The sequence below is a fragment of the Lepidochelys kempii genome, chromosome 1 (assembly GCF_965140285.1).
Source record: "Lepidochelys kempii isolate rLepKem1 chromosome 1, rLepKem1.hap1, whole genome shotgun sequence".
Taxonomy (NCBI): Eukaryota; Metazoa; Chordata; order Testudines; family Cheloniidae; genus Lepidochelys; species Lepidochelys kempii.
The window spans coordinates 323,978,490-323,997,120 of NC_136380.1; the positions used below are offsets into that span (position 1 = coordinate 323,978,490).

At 44.0% G+C, this 18,631-nt stretch overlaps 1 protein-coding gene across 1 annotated transcript in view; it reads right to left on the reverse strand.

Moving 5' to 3' along the window:
- Positions 1-10,688: 10,688 nt before the first annotated feature.
- Positions 10,689-18,631, reverse strand: part of ABCD2 (ATP binding cassette subfamily D member 2) — a 67,823-nt gene continuing 59,880 nt past the window's right edge. Inside the window, exons 9-10 of the mRNA XM_073328418.2 lie at positions 17,298-17,423; positions 10,689-14,155 (exon numbers count right to left, since the gene is read on the reverse strand). Of these exons, the coding sequence (XP_073184519.1) occupies positions 13,945-14,155; positions 17,298-17,423 (337 nt within the window). The 3' untranslated portion in view covers positions 10,689-13,944. The remainder of the gene's footprint in view (positions 14,156-17,297; positions 17,424-18,631) is intronic.

An 18,631-nucleotide genomic window follows, 5' to 3' on the forward strand; every position in this document is an offset into this window, starting at 1 on the left:
CCACTGCAGATAAATACTGAAAGCATAACTGGAGCAGGAGACCTGAGCCCTGGCTCTTCTGCCCCCCCGGGTGGGTGCCCGAAGCCGCTGGACTTCAAAATCATTTTCAGCCTCTCTCTGGCCCAATGACTCTTTAAGTATTTATCTACAGTGGAACAGTCATTGGGCCAGACAGATTCAGTAGTCCAGTGGCTAGGGCACCCACCTGGGAAGCAGGAGACCCGAGGTCCAGTCCTCCCGCTCTAATTATTCTTTCATTAGGTATCCACAATGGAACAGCTTCAACAGAAGAGATTAGGGGAGCCCTGCCTCAGATCTCCCATAGCTCAGTGGTTAGAGCACTCCCTGAGAAGTGGCAGACCCCTGTTGAAATCCTTTCTCCCCCACTCCCTGAGGATGAAATTGAACCTGAGTCTTCCACAGTCTAGATAACTGGTAAAACCACCAAACTACGGGATATGCTGATGTGGGACTCCCTCAGTCTCTCTTGTTGAAGTTGTTCTACTGTATATAAATGAAGAGTAATTGGATGAGTGGGACTGGAGCCTAGCTCTTCCAGGCCACAGAGTCATTCTCACTCTCTCTCTGGCCAAAGTACCTCCTAAAGTACAATTGTATGTGGGATGTGCATTTGCTGGTAGAAACTGCAAGAATGTAAGATAAGGTCTAACTGGGCACCATCAAACAGACCTACCTTCTACTTTTCAAGAGAACATTGGCCAGCAAGGATTGGGGGTCAGCTTTAAGGCTAACAAAGTGAAGAAGAGACCTGAAGAAGAGCTCTGTGTGAGCTCAAAAGCTTGTCTTTCTTTCACCAACAGAAATTGTTCCAATAAAAGATATAACCTTGTCTTTCTAATTTCCGGGACTGACATGGCTACTACTACAGTGCACGCAAAGTGAAAAAGAATAATTTCTACCTGAAAATGCCTCATATTTTAGGAAAACGTGCAGCCAACCCTCCTCACCAAACTAGCAGCCAGCAAAAACTCCAAAGCATCTTTCAGAAATATCAGGTTTCAGAGTAACAGCCGTGTTAGTCTGTATTCGCAAAAAGAAAAGGAGTACTTGTGGCACCTTAGAGACTAACCAATTTATTAGAGCATAAGCTTTCGTGAGCTACAGCTCACTTCATCAGTGAGCTGTAGCTCATGAAAGCTTATGCTCTAATAAATTGGTTAGTCTCTAAGGTGCCACAAGTACTCCTTTTCTTTTTTCAGAAATATCAGGAGAACTAGATTGTTGGAGCAGATACCCAGCACGTGGCTGGTTTAGATACTTTAAGTTCTACAAATGTGGACTTTTGGAAATGCAGCACTAGACATTCTAGAATTCTACTTCTGATACAGAAGAGTGCAGCTTCTCATCTGGAAATGACACATTAAGCACATGTAAAATGAGTGAGATTGAATGAAGAAAGAGTATCATTTACTCATCGACATCCTGTCAGGATCAATGGCAGGAAAGAACCATCCTCCAGAGCTGCATCTCTAAATTAGACTTGATCTCTTCCCTTCTAATATTTAATTTTTTCCCTGGATTTTAAAGTTAATTGTAAACAACTTTGTGTTCCGTATTTTTGTTGTACTTCTCCCCTATGAAGTATGGTATGCTGATACCTCCCTGACTTCAATGATGCTGCCTCAGATTTCATAGATTTTAAAGATGGTCTAGTCTAGTTTTATCTTCAAAATAATAGAGGCCAAAGAACCTCATCAGATAATTTCTGCATTAAACCTATAACTTCTATTGGAGCTGTAGCATATATTTTAGCAAGATAGCCAGCAGTGACTAAGACTGCGAGTGATAGGGAATGCACTACCTCCCTGGGTCAGTTACTTCACTGTTAAAATGTGCACCTAATTTCTAGTCTGAATTTGTCTAGCTTCAGTATCCAACCCTAGGCTTTCATTAGGCCTTTCACAGCAGTAAGTACAGTAGAAACTCAGAGTTACGAACACCAGAGTTATGAACTGACCAGTCAACCAATACCTCATTTGGAACTGGAAGTACGCAATCAGGCAGCAGAGACACAAAAACAAACAAACAAACTAAAAAAAAAACCCCAAGTACTGTACAGTAGAGTACTGTGTTAAATGTAAACTACTAAAAAAATAAAGGGAACGTTTTTAAAAAAGATTTGATGATTAAAAGCAGCATTTTTTTCTGCATAGTAAAGTTTCAAAGCTGTATTAAGTCAATGTTCAGTTGTAACCTTTTAAAAGACCAACAATAACATTTTGTTCTGAGTTACGAACATTTCAGATAGGGTTACCAGGCATCCAGTTTTCGACCGGAACAACCAGTTGAAAAGGGACCCTGGTGGCTCCGGTCAGCACTGTCAACTGGGCTGTTAAAAGTCCAGTCGGCGGTGCTGCGGGTTTAAGGCAGACTGGTGCCTACCTGTCCTGGCAACGCGCTGCATCCTGGAAGTGGCCAGCAGGTTCAGCTCCTACGCGGTGCGGGGCACAGGGCTCTGCGCACTGTCCCCATGCTGAGTACCAGCTCTGCATTCCCACTGGCCAGGAACCACAGTCAATGGGAGCTGTGGGGGGCAGTGCCTGCAGGTGAGAGCAAAGCACGGAGCTCAATGGCCCCCCTGCTTAGGAGCTGGATGGGTTGGCTGCTTCCAGAGCACAGTGTGATGCCAGGACAGGCATGGAGCCTGCCTTAGCCCCGCTGTGTCACTGACCGGGAGCCACCTGAGGTAAGCCCGCATCCCAACCCCGAGCCCCAACCCCCTGTCCCAGCCCTGAGCCCCCCAAACCTGGAGCCCCCTCCTGCACCCCAAACCCCTCATCCCCAGCCCCACCCCAGAGCCCGCACCCTACTCCTGCACCCCAACCCCCTTCTTCGACCCACAGCACCCTCCTGCACTCCGAATCCCTCGGCACCACCCCCCAGCCTGGAGCCCACTCCTGCACCCTGAACCCCTAATTTCTGGCCCCACCCAGGAGCCCCACACACCCAATTAGAGCCCTCCCCCCTCCTGCACACCAACCTCCTGCCCCAGTCCAGTGAAATTGAGTGAGGGTGGGGGAAAGCGAGCCATTGAGGGAGGGGGAACGTACCAAGCAGGAGGCAGGGCCTCAGGGGCTAGGGTGTTTGGTTTTGTGTGATTAGAAAGTTGGCAACCCTAATTTCAGAGTTATGAACAACCTCCATTCCTGAGGTGTTCGTAACTCTGAGGTTCTACTGTAATCTGTAAATGTTAAGGGCCTGATTCCACACCCAAAATGAAGATACAATTTGGGCACTGGATAAGTAATGGAATACAACTAAATGCAAGATGTAATTATTTAGTGAAGTTTTTAAAAAGCAAGATTATTACCTATTACACAATACTTGATCCTTCATCTGATATTCCATAATCCCTCACAACTTCAATTCAGTTATGCTTATTAAAGAGCATTGCAAATAAAGTAAGTGCACATGTATAAGAGGAAATCTATTTGTTTCATCTTGGGGGTGACTAACAATCTCATTTTTAAGAAACAGACACCTTTGAGTCTCTCTAAAATGTATTTTAAAACAAATTTTTTCCTAGTCACTAATAAATACTATTTCAGGTTGAGACTGTTTGCCAATAATTTGAAAGAGAAATTAAAATAGCCATCACTCAGAAACCTAGGAAGTGAGCCTTAACAGTGGACGTGCTGACAGACATTCAGCCAGCTTTAACCTTTGTATGAAATACCTTAATGACTCCTTATGCACCATAATAATCTAAATAAGAAGGATCTAATAAACAGGGAGCCCTTATCCTCTGATGCACAGCAGTGTGCCATATGGCACATACATAAGTGAAGATTAGCGATTAGACAAGGGCTGAATTCTCTGTAACATGATTACAGTATAAAAATAGGCTAGTAAGAGACTGTAAAAGCGTCTGATAGTTTGCTCATTTTGCACCATCATGGAAAATAAGGATTTTTAATGGTTTGATTCTGTGGCTATAATTTTACAAATGGTCGTTGTTAACCGAAGTAGCTGAAAACAGGAATATAATTTTATTTTCAAAGTATCAAATATATTTGTGTGCGAACTTATAAACATTCCCTGAGGCTATTATAACAAGTACCTCTGTGATTTTGGTAACCAATTGTAAAGGATTAAAAGAAGATTCCAGAAAATTCACTTGTTTTTATGGTTATGGGTTGTATAACTGTCATTCCACTCTTGAACTGCAGGAATAAATGGCTTCTGAAAATTGATTAGTCAATGGAAAAAACTCTGTTGTGACTATTCTCATAGTAAACCACTATTTTATTACTACTAGCTACCATTTCACTGAATAGTTTTAGAATTATTTCTTAAAATTCTTAAGGGGATTCTGACTGACTAATTTAAAATAAATCAAGATGATGTATACAGTTGATTGCATCCATCTGCCTACACCCTCATATGTGCATACCTTTAAGAATGTGATTTGTTCCATTGACCTCAAAGTTAAGTATGTGCAGGATCTGGACATTAGCTATTTGGGGCTGGGAATTTGCTGGGGTGTGTGTGAGTACCTAGTGCAAAGTGGTCCTGCTCTTGACTGGAGTCGCTGGGCGTCTCTGCAATACAAATGTTTAATAATAATAATTGTGAAATATTTGTTCCATCGGGTATGGCTTTCTCAGAGAGTTTTATTAATTTGAATAGATAATGAACAGGCACACAGTCACATTCACCATTGGCAGAGTACAGTGACATTCACCCCAGAACCAACAGCCATGCATGCTGCCTAACTCCTGTAGTGGCCCCAGGCAGGCTTTTTGTAGTGGGGAGGGCAACAGACTGAGTTGTCATAGGGATAGGCTCTGTGCTCGTCCCAGATCAACCAGCATGGTATAATGGGTGGGCCAATGGAAGAGTCATCAAATCCTTTATTATACCTATCTAGGGCCCAATCCTGCAAACTTTTACTCACAGGTGTATTTCTGACCTTCAGTGCAACTACTTACCTGGGAAAGAATGTCTTACAGAACAACTTGCAGTACCAGGCCCTTCCTGGTCCTAAACTCCTGCAGAGGAGACACATAAGGTCAGTGAACCCTTTAGTACATGTAATAGAGTTATAAAGAGCAAGGGTGTTTGAACATTATTGATAGTTTTGCTCCTCTCTGTCTTTATGTTTTACATCCTGCTTTCTGTTGCATTACCCTGCTTAGGTTTTGTAAGTATGGTGAAATTCATTTAACAATTTTTATTTAATACAGTTATGAAGATCTGGAATATAATGTCCTTTAGGTTTGAAATGTAGGTAAAAAAACCCCATAACTCCATTTGCAAGTCATTTTTCAAAGTATGCAACTTTTATGTGGGATTTACCCAGACACACACAGGGATTTTGCTCCTGGTTCTTGTGTTAATCTACAAATGAGATTCTGTCATCATTATGTCATCTTATGGTTAAAGGTACTAACAGGAAAAAAGGAATATTTATATATAATGTGTGTGTGTGTTATTATTTCCAATGTCCATTGAAAACACAAGGGAAAAAGGTCAGTTTTGACAGCTGAAATATGCAAAATCAACTGGGAAAAAAATTTATTTATGAAATTCTAATTAATTAACAAACAATGAATAGTTGAATGAAAATGGTTTTAAAAAGAACTTGACAATGTCTGGAAATATTTAGTTTTAAATGAGAGTATAAGCCAAACAAACACACCCAGTCAATTTGAAGTTAATAAACATATTTTAATATATTACTAATACATACATCAAGTAATATAAATACATAAACATTAAAAGGGCATGGTAACAATTGGGCAGTTCTTGGACACTGCTTGGGGAGTGTCTTTAGAGATATGCTTCTATTCATGGAATAACCAGAATTTGTAGATTACCCATAAACTTTTTTTTTTTTAGTCTCTCTGGCAGTTTAATATTGTTTTCTGCTGAGTTATATTTAGTCAATGCCCTGAGCAATTAAGTTCTTCAGTGTGAGTATCATGCCTTCAGAGTGATGAGGGCCAGAACAGTTTCTTTTACAGTTGTAGCGTTTAAGCCACAAGACAGTACACAGTTTTTTGATCTTCTTTGCCTGGGGAAGCCTGTCAAAACATGGATGGTGAGACTCATTAGAATGTGGAGCTCTGGTTCTATGTTTACCATCTGTGATTTAATAATATAGTACGTTATGTTCTTTGATGTGTGACGAAACATACTTGTACTCTAATGCATTTTTTGCACCTGAACTTTATGAAATGGCTGTGGAGTCGTGGAGTCAAGAGTAAATGGCATTTACCTACTACTTATTTGCGGAATGTGGAATTTAATTTAGGTTTACCTACTTCTTTTTTTTTAACCACTACACCACTGAGCTATGGCTGCGGCTTAACTGGTTGTGGTGTGAGACCGAATGCACCCTTGTATTCACACCATTATAATAATCTTTGTACAAAATATGCCTTAGAATCATAGTATCATAGAATATCAGGGTTGGAAGGGACCTCAGGAGGTCATCTAGTCCAACCCCTTGCTCAAAGCAGGACCAACACCAACTAAATCATCCCAGCCAGGGATTTGTCAAGCTGGGCCTTAAAAACCTCTAAGGATGGAGATTCCACCACCTCCCTAGGTGACCCATTCCAGTGCCTTGTGAGGTGTCATGTGAAAACTAATAGGTTGCTGGTCAGTATGTATGTAGAAACATTATAAGTACAATTGGGAACACAAGCTGAAATTATGACTGAAATATGTTTACCAGACAAGTCCTGGGATGCGGTAAACCTGTTTCTCAAAGATAAAGGACAAGATGACGCCGCTAGCCAGGTGTCATCAAAGCTGATTGGTAATCAGTGGTCAGGTGACCATGCTTTGGCAGCAAAGTAGGAGGTCAGGGGCAGGAACAGGTCAATCTGCATTTTAGCAAACAACAACATGGAACTTCTTTTACCATAAGACCCCATGTCTCCATCTTCACAGAGGGAAGGAACTTTATCCAGGGGTAATCCTCAGGAAAATACATTTGAAAGAGTGACTGGAATATAAAGTTGAGGGGCAAACACACCCTAGGTACTCACTCTCTCTGCTGCTCCCTTGCTCTTTCACCTAAGAGAAGAAAGGAACCAGCCCCTTCAACTTTGGAGGCAGATCCTGACGTGATCAGCAGTGCTGCTGAGAGCATGGGGTAAGGATTTTATCTTGAGCCACATCTAGTTTGTTAAAATTTAGTTACTAGAAAGCATTTTATCTTTATTTCTCTTGTAACCATTTCTGACTTTAGTGCCTTATGTACTCACCTAAAATCTCTTTGTAGTTAAATAAACTTGCTTTATTCTTTAATCAAAACTAATCCAGTGTTGTGTTTAAATGGAATTGTTTGGTGACTCCAATTAAGATAACAAACTGGCATATTGAACCCTTCCAGGGGCAACGGACCTCTAATATCTGAACTGCCCAGGAGAGGGACGGACAGTGCAGAACACAAGTTTTGTTGAAAATTCAGGACTAGGAGTATGTTGGGGTCATAGGCACCCAACACCATGAGTGCTCCAGCCCTGGAGCACCCAAAAAAAACCCCCAGTGTTTACTCAGCACCCACTGGCAACCCTGCAGGTTGGCACCTCCCCCTCTCTCCCAGTGCCTCAGGAAGAGGTGGGGTGGGGGCAGAAAGAGGTGAGGGGTATAGTCCCACGTGGGCTGCAGCCCACCCACTTAGCATCCAACAAGGCTCACCCAAATCCACAGGTTGAGACTTCCAACCCTGGCTCGGTGTTTGTCCGCCTGGCTACATCCCCCTCCTGCCAGCACTGCATGCTGCTGCCCTGGTCTGCAGCCCCAGCACCGAGTATGTGCCTTCTGGGGGTGGGATGGGGGCTTGGAAGAAGGGGTGGAGTGGGGTGGGGTCTGGGCGGAGCAGAGGCAGGGCCTGAGGCGGGAAGAGGACTTGGAGGAAGGGGTGGAGTGGGGGCAGGGCCTAGGGGTGGAGCAGGGTTCTAGCACCTCCTGGACTCCTAGGTCAGTGCCTATGGTTGGGGTCACCCTGCAAGTAGTAACAAAGGCTGATGGAAGCCAGAGTGTGGCTGGTGCATTGCTGACAGGCTGCTGGGGTCAGTGTTGCTGTACCAGGGCTGTAGCTATACACAGACACTCAGGGTGTGACCTGCATGCTCTCTGGCTGTTTGTGGGCAGTCCAGAATGGGAGTTAGAACAACAAAGCATTGTGAGGCACCCAAGTTGCAGGGAGAAGATGGTGACACCACCCCTCACAAGTCTGGATTGCACCCCAGAATGTGATAGATGAATTCATTTCCAATCTGCCTCACCCACTCGCCTCCCCCAAGCCTCGATATGGCCTTCCCCGGAGCTGCTCACTCAGGAGATCTGGGGCCAGGGGTGTCATAAATATAAAGGGAAGGGTAAACACCTTTAAAATCCCTCCTGGCCAGAGGAAAAACCCTTTCACCTGTAAAGGGTTAAGAAGCTAGGATAACCTCACTGGCACCTGACCAAAATGACCAATGAGGAGACAAGATACTTTCAAAGCTGAAAGGGGGGAGAAACAAAGGCTCTCTCTGTCTGTGCGGTTTTTGCCGGGAACAGAAAAGGAATGGAGTCTTAGAACTTAGTAAGTAATCTAGCTAGATATGCGTTAGATTCTGATTTCTTTAAATGGCTGAGAAAATAAGCTGTGCTGAATGGAATGTATATTCCTGTTTTTGTGTCTTTTTGTAACTTAAGGTTTTGCCTAGAGGGATTCTCTATGTTTTGAATCTGATTACCCTGTAAGGTATTTACCATCCTGATTTTACAGAGGTGATTCTTTTTACTTTAATTAAAATTCTTCTTTTAAGAATCTGATTGCTTTTTCATTGTTCTTAAGATCCAAGGGCTTGGATCTGTGTTCACCTATGCAAATTGGTGAGGAGTTTTATTAAGCCTTCCCCAGGAAAGGGGGTGTAGTGTTTGGGGAGGATTTTGGGGGGAAAGATGTTTCCAAATGGGCTCTTTCCCTGTTATATATTTGTTAGATGCTTGGTGGTGGCAGCAATAAAGTCCAAGGGCAAAAGGTAAAATAGTTTGTACCTTGGGAAGTTTTAATCTAAGCCGGTAAAAATAAGCTTAGGGGGTTTTCATGAGTGTCCTGTCTCTTTTAGGACTAGTTAACCCTTTGGGGCATGGGCTCAGGGTGTCCACAACACAACAGCAAATGTGTTGAGCAAGTAGTTTGCATGCAGTGCTGGGTTTACAATGGCCCCAGCTGGCCCCATGCTCAGAAGGGGCCCCAGCCTGCACTGCACTGAGCCCCAAGACTTCACTCCCCCTGCCCACCAAATGCTCCTCTTGGCCTGCCTGCCGGCTGGGTGGGGACTCCTCTCCGCCCCCTGGCCCCACTCCCCTGCTCCTCTCTGCCGGACCCCAGTGCACATCCGGCTCCAGGCAGTCTCTGCTTCCCACCACCTGTGAGGCCCCGCCTGTCTCCCTGGAGCTGAGCCGAGCCGCCTGGGACTGGTGCAGAAGCCTGGACAGTCTCAGCCAGTGGGGGGCGGGAACAAAGTGTAGGGGGCTTAGTTGGGTCCCTCCAGGCAAGTGGTCTTGAGGGAGCCCGGCCGACGCAGGCCCTGGTCTGGCTTATCGTGCCAGAGTTGCCTCTCAGCAGGGCGGGTGACTGCCGCCAGGAGGCAGAGTGTGGGGGAGTTTCTTGGTGGGGGGATGGGTACTGGGCTGTGAGAGGGCAGGGTAGATGTGTGTGTTGGGGCACTAGGGAGTGGGGGGTCTGTGTGGGGTGCCGGGCAGTTGTGGTGGGGCTGTGGCAGGGGTGGTGTTGTGCAGGGTGCTGTGCATTCGTGAGGAGGGGATCTGGTGGGGCGCTGGGCATAGTGGGTCAAGTGGGGGCTCTGGTCATGGGCAGGGGGGCTGCGTGGCCCGAGCTGCGTGCTGCCAGCATGCCTCAAGGGGAAGGGGCATGCTGGTAGCACAGGGTCGGGCGGACCACTGTCTCTGGCAACTGCCAGTGTATAAATAGTGCCCTCGCACTGGGCTGGGGCCGTCCCTGCCATGCCTTGCCCCTGGCTGGCCCCTCGCTCTGGGGACTGACCTCTCCCCGCCATGCTCCATTGCCTCCATGGGGGTCCACAAATAGGTTTGGCGCTGGGCCCACAAAAGTTTAATCTGGCCCTGTTTGTATGGGATGTTTGGAAAGTCCCGATACTAGTAGTTCATGCTGGTGCCGTAGGGTTAAAACTTGCCCTGACAGCCTTTGAGACTCCTCTCGCTAATTTCAGCTGATCCTGCCTGTGCTGCTCTCACACAGTGTCAAACCCTCTCCCTTAAACCTCACTGCAAATGGTGGCTACATTCCTGTCACAGATCAATTCCAACCTAAAGCTGGCTGGCCTGGGATGTGAGAAGCCAAGCAGCAGCCTGTCACTTCAGTCTGTCCTAGACAGCAAAGCCCACAGCTTCAAAGATAGTTAGGCACCTAACTCCCTTTGAAATCAAGGAGCATTCGGTGCCTAGGTACCTTTGTGGATCTGAGCCCTTTACTCTTCTATGAAGGAAATGCAGGTTCTCTCTTCAAAAACTGAAAAATCCGATGAAGTTTTTACCTCTTTCAGGAATGTAGTGCCACTCCAGCCCTATCTGGGTGCTCTCTTAGTATAGTGCAGGCAGAGATCTCACGTGCTCCTTGGACTGCTTTTTGAATGGTTCAAAAATAACAGTACAATTGTAAAGCAAATGCCATGAATTTATTTGGTGTTGAAATAAATTACAACTGTAAAGCATAATTTATTGCATTAAAAATGATCTGCTTTTAAAGGGCATTAAACCAAATGTAAACAGAACAAAGACAACTTTGATTGAGCAATTCATTCATTTTAAACTTTATAAACATTCTATACCCTATATTGTTGAAACCTCTGGACATAAGTTTATAAAAAGACTTGCACATGCGCAAAGATAAATTTGAGTTTACCGAAAGGATATTATAGAATTAAAATCATTTTAGTGGCTTTAGGGAGGAAGTTACTATTGCAAATTCTCCAATCCTGCTTTCCTCGTGCAAACACAACTCCCTTTGATTTTAATGGAGTTTGATCTATGAGACTAGAATCCAGCCCTAAATGATGAAATTAGCATAGAACCAAAACTGATCAGTAAAGCAAACATTCATTGCAGTTACAGTGTTAATAGCCAGAGAGCAGAGACTGTTTTTAAACATGTTTAAAACAAAACAAACCCCTGACCTTCAATGAATTAGTTTTGCTGGATAATTTGTATTTTAAATTTTTTTCCAGATAACACCTTTCCCCATTCCTGAGATTATATTAATTCTGCTCAAGGCCTTTTCTCCTGTAGTAGTCAGATCCTGTGAAGTGCTGAGTACCCTGAGTTTCCATTAATTTGAACAGGGTTTGAGGGTGTTCACAGCCCACCCAGAAGTGCTCTGCACAATCCAGCATCTGGCCCTGGTTCCATTATGATTTTAGCACATGAAATTCCTTAAACCAATGAGCTCAGCTGGGGCTAGCTCTGCATGGGCGTGCAAGGGGAAAAATAGGCACAAGGGCCCAGTCCCTTGAAGATATGTAGGCTCCCACCTTCCAGAGAAATTAATTGAAGTTAGGAGCCTAAACACCTTTTGAGAATGTGGGACAAGGAGGGGTCTTCTGCACACCCTGTTGCTGAGACTCGACACTCATGGTGTGAAATGACTCTGAAAGGGCAGTGCCCACAGAGGCAGAGACAAGGGGTGAGGGGTCATGTATCATTCCTGCCTCCTGAGCTAGCTGGCTGGCTGATCTCACTGAGGGTTCAATTCCCTGCTTACCCCACCCTTCCTTTGGGACCTTGAACAAGTCACATTGTCTTTTTGTACAATGCACTTCTCCCCTGCACAGGGTGTTGTGAGGCTAAGGATATTACAGATTGTGAGTGGCTCAGATGCTGCAATCTCTAGGTACAGATAAATGTCTGTTAGGTGGCTGCGTTGCCACAAAACAACAACTATTCTTGAACTGTGAAAAGTGGGTGGCGCTAACCAGAAATGGGGCACAGTCAGGATGGCGCTGGAGTCCTCTGTGGAGCACTAGCAGGAATGACAGCTGATCTCCTGACAGGAACCGCAGCTAAGGGCAGTGGCAAACTGCTGGCGTTTTGGAGTCTTTTCTAGCACAAGCGTATTGAGCTTCCGTCTCTGCGACTAATGTCAATGCAACTCCAGTCTGAAGTACCCCATGGAAGAGCTAGCAGTGACTACAGCTAAGCAAATGGCCTAAACCCTCCCTGAGCCTTAATACATCGCCTGTGTTTTGCAACGGGGCTTTGTCAGCCTGCAAAGCACCGGTCACACAGCAATCCCCTAACAATTAACTGTTTTCCTTTTAAAACAGACCCACCAAACTTCAGATCCAATTTCTCTCTGCTTAGCCTCTCTTGTTTCCTCAAAGCAGACTAAACACTTTCAAAAGCCATCCCTTCCTATTCTACCTTCCAGAGCTGTCCATTATGAGTGGCCTGTTGTACCAGAAGGGGAAGGGATTGTTGCACATTTCTGGACTGCACTCTCTCTTCATCCTGTCTCATCTACCCTTGTGCTGCTGTCAAGTAAAATATGGATGCAGCAAACCTTTTATCTGGAAGGTCAAAGGCACTGTGTTCTCGAGGAACTGGAACTTGAGAGCGCTTCAAATCTATTCCCGTCTCTCACCCTGACTCACTGCATGTTTGGCCTTGAGCGAGGTGCTAAGAAGGTCAATGTTTCCAGAAGCATGCTGCATTTGAGCTACCTTCAGGCTGACTGTCAAGAGGTTCAGAACAACCACAGCTCCCACTGAGGTAAAAAAAAATTAGAGACTTCTGAAAACATGGCTGCAAACTTGTGTGTTCTCCCATTTGTAAGTGAGGATAGCAATGTTTATTCACCTTTCTGAGGGGCTGTGGGCATTAACTGATGGTTACACAGGGCTGTAACATTTTAAAGAACTCTAATTGCTGGGCATTTTTATTATCAGGGTGGTAGCTTATGAAAACTAAAGGGTGCATTAATAAAAAGACCTGGATCTTAGATAGGTCTTTTCATCCATCGATCACAAAGTGCCTTACACTGGTGAGTCGTCTTATCCTCTTTTTATAGATAGGGAAATGAGGCAGAGAGGGGTAGTGACTTGCTCGAGGTCACAGCAGGTCAGTGGCAGAGCCAGGAACAGAACCTGAGTCTGACTCAGGATCCAATGCCTTGCCTACCAGAGTATACTGTATAATGGGCATTCACATTCATAATCCCTTGAAAGGTTACTAGGAATTAATGTACATGTCCTGAGGAAAAAAGGCTTCTTAAATTATGCATTGTGGCATTCTGTACTCTACATGTGTATTATCTGTCTTGTTAAAGCCCTGTTAATTGGTTGAAAGGACAGTTGGATGGCTGCTGTTATGACAGTTATTTTCTGGGCTGCCTGTCATGTTGTTATTTCCTAGGGAAATGCAACTAACAACATGCATACAGCTCAGCTGAGGAACAGATCGGTTTCACATAGACAGGAAAATGTTTCCTTGTACCCAAACTAGATTTTTGCATGCATGTGCATACTCACCCAAAACCTGCCTTGCATTGCTCCATGCTGCCAGATTTGCTTTGTTTAGCAGGCATATCATATGCACAGGGCATTCTGTCATGAGAGCACATTCTGCCCATCAACTCCCAAGCAAGAATTCACCAAGCACATCTAACTGTGCCGGTAACAAAGGTGAATTGGGCTTTCACTAGGAATTACTGTAAGCTCTCATGACTAATCTTGTACAAAGTGCATTTGCTGATCTACTTTTCAGGGTTCAAACTACGTTCTTCCTTAATACCAAAATGCTAAAATCTTATAAAGCCCTATTTTTTGCTGACTACTTTTTTCTATGCTCTAAGCCTACCACAATGCATGCAAACAAGTGTTAAATTTATAAAGCTTTTAACTAAAAATAATTAAAAATATCAAACATAAATTAAGATATTTATTCCTCTTTATCCATTGTTTTAAGCACTGAATCTTCTCCCAAGATTTTGCAAAGTTCATTCAGTCTCTGCTGCATTTCAGGAATTCCTGCAAGCTGGGATTCTAGTCTTTGTTTTTCCTCATTGAGTGATAAGCGGATAGCAGTGTCCAATTGTTCTAAACGCCAGCCTCCTTCTCCATCAAACTGCAACAAGTGAGTATGGTACTTCCTGCAGAAGAATTTAAAATATTAGTAATGGCTTTAGGGACATTTTTGTAAGTAAGGTTTGAGGTTCCTGGGTGTTAAGTGCCTTAAGGCAGACTTTGAGCCAGGCACTTTTGTATAAAACATCTTCACGCTGCAATACCACCATGGCTGAGGATGGGCCGTTTTTACAGTCACTGGGAAAAGCTTTTAAAAGCAAGTATGTGACTTGGAAGCCTAAGTCCCATTTTCAAAAAGAGACTTCAGAACTTTGTAGCCTAAGTCTCATTGAAAGTCACTGGGACTTACCCTAAGGCCTTGCCTACACAGGGATTCAGCAGTTGCCGGTCAGCAGTCTACGTAGCTGCACTGGTGCTGACCCCTGAGTGTAGACAAAGACAAGCCACGGTTTGCAGCAATTGAGCCCCCCGCCCTCTCAGAGCTCCCTGCTGAGGTGGTGCTGGTGGGCACCCTCAACTGGGTTATTAGGGGTGCTACCCCAGGGCCTTTGGCTTCAGGGGGTGGAGGTTGCTGTCTCCCACTTCCTGGCTGCCCAACAAGGAATGGCAATGGTGGCTGAGGCTGTGCTGCCCGGCAAAGCCCTGTTTCTTCAGATACTGTAACAGCAGCAGCATCTGGGGCTCTCTGTCATAGGGGAATGGCAGCAGGGAGCCCTCTTTCCTGGCTGCACTCACCAAAGCAGCCGAGACCTCTACACCACCTCAACCAGCCAAGGAAAATCCTTCTCTCCTGCCCACCCACCTGAAGAGAATCGGCAGCTGCTCTCTATGTACGCTTACCTGAGCAGAATGCCTCATGCTGCAGGGAGTCCCCTTCACACAAGGACATCACAACTCCACAGCTATGGGACCTCTACACAAGCCCAAGCCCCCATTTATATAAAATGACCCCTTCCACTCCACAGAATGGAGGGAGCATATAGACCATTTAATTTTCTTTGTTACTTTCTATGTGATATTATACCTTCCTACCAGAAAGTCCACAGGTCCCGATATTTTGCAGGACTGAGTGCATCAGAATGCTATTGGTGCGACTGTATTTATTTTACGTTGCATGTCATTTTTCCTGAATTTCAAGCCCTGACTGTAAGCTTTGCCTGTCCAAACCCTTCAGTTCTCCAGTGTCCCTTGATTTGCAAGTAGTGGAAAAAAAAACAACTCAGCACAGGTGTCATAGATCTTTCAATCAGCAGCAGGGCGTGTGCTCAAAGAAATATTACAAGATTTGCACATTGACTTTTTCAAGACACATACAGATACTTAAGAACATGGGGGGGTGGGGTTTCCAGCAGATGTGCTGTTATGAGCTGGGTAATTGAAAGGAAGTTTATTGATGTCGAACTACATCACAAAGTGGTGATTATCAAAGTCATGTAATTCCATAAAGGAGATTTGATAAATTAATAAACTTCCACGTTTATGACATAATCAGCAGATGAGATAGAATTGTATCATTATAATGACCACTTCACATGCATTGTTCTGTATAGCACAGATTGTTTAACCAATCCTCTTATACCCACTCCCAAAAGACACATAAATTAGAAAGAAGACACTGTCCTGAGAAGAAAATTGGCTGCTCTCCCAGACAGCATTAATCAGCCATCTCAGACTATCTGCTGCATGAAACATAAAATAACTGGTATTGTCCAGTGTTATCCTTGAGGAAGAGAGAACAGTTCATAATCTGATCTTCTGTCTCTGCCTGGCAATACCCTGGGAAGCATAGCTGAGTTGAAGACGTTTTAAGTCTAAATCTCAGAATTTGGTACTTCTTTCTTCCCATTCAAGACCAATACACACAGTGTTTATTCCCCACAAGTTTATGAAATGGATGTATTAAAATTTGTCTCTCTTGCTATCAAACGATCAGATCAGTTGATAATTTTGATAAACAAATGGAGATTACAAGAGGAACTGGAAACCTGCCTGACCAGCATAATTATCTGAAAAGAAGTAAAAACAGTGGGGACACAGACCTCCAAAGACCTTCAATCCAAACCAATACATAGAAGCTCCCTCTGGGGTCTCACTCTCTTGTAGGCTAGACACCTCTCCCCCACTCCCATATTTAACTAGATACTTGCTTTCTTATCCAGTGATTTTAAAATAAGCTTGCCCTTTTTTATATTTAAATCGTTTTTTTATTTTTAATATAATCTAATCTCTTTTAAAAATAAGTGGAATATGGGAGCTGAGCTTGGGGGTGGTAAACTTCTATTTTTCCAGATTTCCTGTCATTTGAGTTTTTTTCATAATTTAGGCCCCAATCCTACACATGCTTTACTTTCTGCTCTGTGACTAGTCTCACTGACTAGGGAGGAATATGGCGGAAGCAATCCTTTTCTCAGAGAAGCTAAGGGAATGGGACAGTAATACAGCATATTTCAACTGTGAGGTCAAGAGGGCACAAAGCCTTTTGTCACAGGATAAAAAAAGAAGGTGGCAGTGGAGAACTTGGACTTGAGAACTAACGGTTCCCATTTAGTAACAGATTTCCTGCTTGGGGGTGCACTGAGAGGTAAAAAACATTGCAGGATTAGAATGCATAATTGATGCTATAAATGATGGGTCTGTTCCTCCTTGTGAATAGGGTGACTAAACAGCAAGTGTGAAAAATCGGGACAGGGGGTGGAGGGTGATAGGAGCCTATATAAGAAAAAGACCCAAAAATCAGGACTGTCCCTAAAAAAAAAATAGGGACATCTGGTCACCCTACTTGTGAAAGACAAAGGAGGAGATTATATTGGTGACATATTGGCCATCTTCTTCTTCCAAGCAATGGACAACCTGCCTGAGAAGTAGCCATTCTATTTATCTTTTCCCTTCATGTTTACAGAATAATATTGTGATATTTGCTGCAGCTGTGACATGATGTATTAATTAATTGGCTCTTTCACTATCTGCACGTTGCTATTAAGAGTGAAAAATTCAAATGCATTAAAAAAAAGGAAATAAATAGGTGTACATAAAAGGGAGAAAATCAATGCTAAATGCAGTTCCATGTCTATTATTGTAGTCAAGTTATCTTAAAAGGAGCATAGATATTGATTTAACAAGTGTACTGGAGCACAGAAGAAAAGCGAGTCTATCATCTGGTAGAAAGCTAAAAATAACCCCCCATTGTAAGTACTTGGATATACTCACCAAAGAGAAGGTCTGTGTGTGATAGAAAGCAAGGATATCCCAGAACCTTTTGCAGCTTGGAATATCTTTCCTTCAACATCAATGCTTACAGCACTCGTACATTCATCCAATAATGCATATTTTGGTCTTTCAAAAGAAAAGAAAACGTGTTCCTCATTTAGTTTTTGCACAACATTCCTATACACTGCATACAATGCTTAATTTAAAGAACAGAGATGATGCTTGTTGGGTGAGATAACTGGTTTTCAGAGCCCACTGTCACTCATCTAGTACTGTAAGCTAGTATGCAACAGCACAATGGCCCCACTCCTCAAACCCTTACTCAGGTAAAACTGCCTTGGTCTTTAATTATAACCCACTAGTGCATGGGAGTAGAGGCTTCACTCTACATGCAGCAGATTAGTGAGAAGTTTGCAAGTGCTGTACAATATCATAGAAGCTCCAAAGTTCTAATAAAAATACATTAAAAGTCCTTACCTAGGAGCCCAGCTTGGTGGATCAGTGATAAAGCATTGCTCTGCCATTCGAGAGATCTAGGCTCAATCCCAGATCACACTCTTACCCCCCAGGCCACAATTACCTGAGGGAAGGGAATGCTTTACGCTGCTTACAGGCAGCCATTCTGGCTGACAAAAGAATATAGTGGGCAGCTACTCAAAATAGGTTGATATTAAATTACACACGTGAGGCTTATACCCTAGAACCACTACACTACTGCCTTTGGAATGGAATAGATAGACTATCTTTAAAAAAGGGAAGAAGGAAGATCCTGGGAACTACAGGCCAGTCAGCCTCACCTCAGTCCCTGGAAAAATCATGGAGCAGGTCCTCAAAGAATCAATCCTGAAGCACTTGCATGAGAGGAAAGTGATCAGGAACAGCCAGCATGGATTCACCAAGGGAAGGTCATGCCTGACTAATCTAATCGCCTTTTATGATGAGATTACTGGTTCTGTGGATGAAGGGAAAGCAGTGGATGTATTGTTTCTTGACTTTAGCAAAGCTTTTGACACCGTCTCCCATAGTATTCTTGTCAGCAAGTTAAGGAAGTATGGGCTGGATGAATGCACTATAAGGTGGGTAGAAAGCTGGCTAGATTGTCGGGCTCAACGGGTAGTGATCAATGGCTCCATGTCTAGTTGGCAGCCGGTATCAAGTGGAGTGCCCCAAGGGTCGGTCCTGGGGCCGGTTTTATTCAATATCTTCATAAATGATCTGGAGGATGGTGTGGATTGCACTCTCAGCAAATTTGCGGAGGATACTAAACTGGGAGGAGTGGTAGATACGCTGGAGGGGAGGGATAGGATACAGAAGGACCTAGACCAATTGGAAGA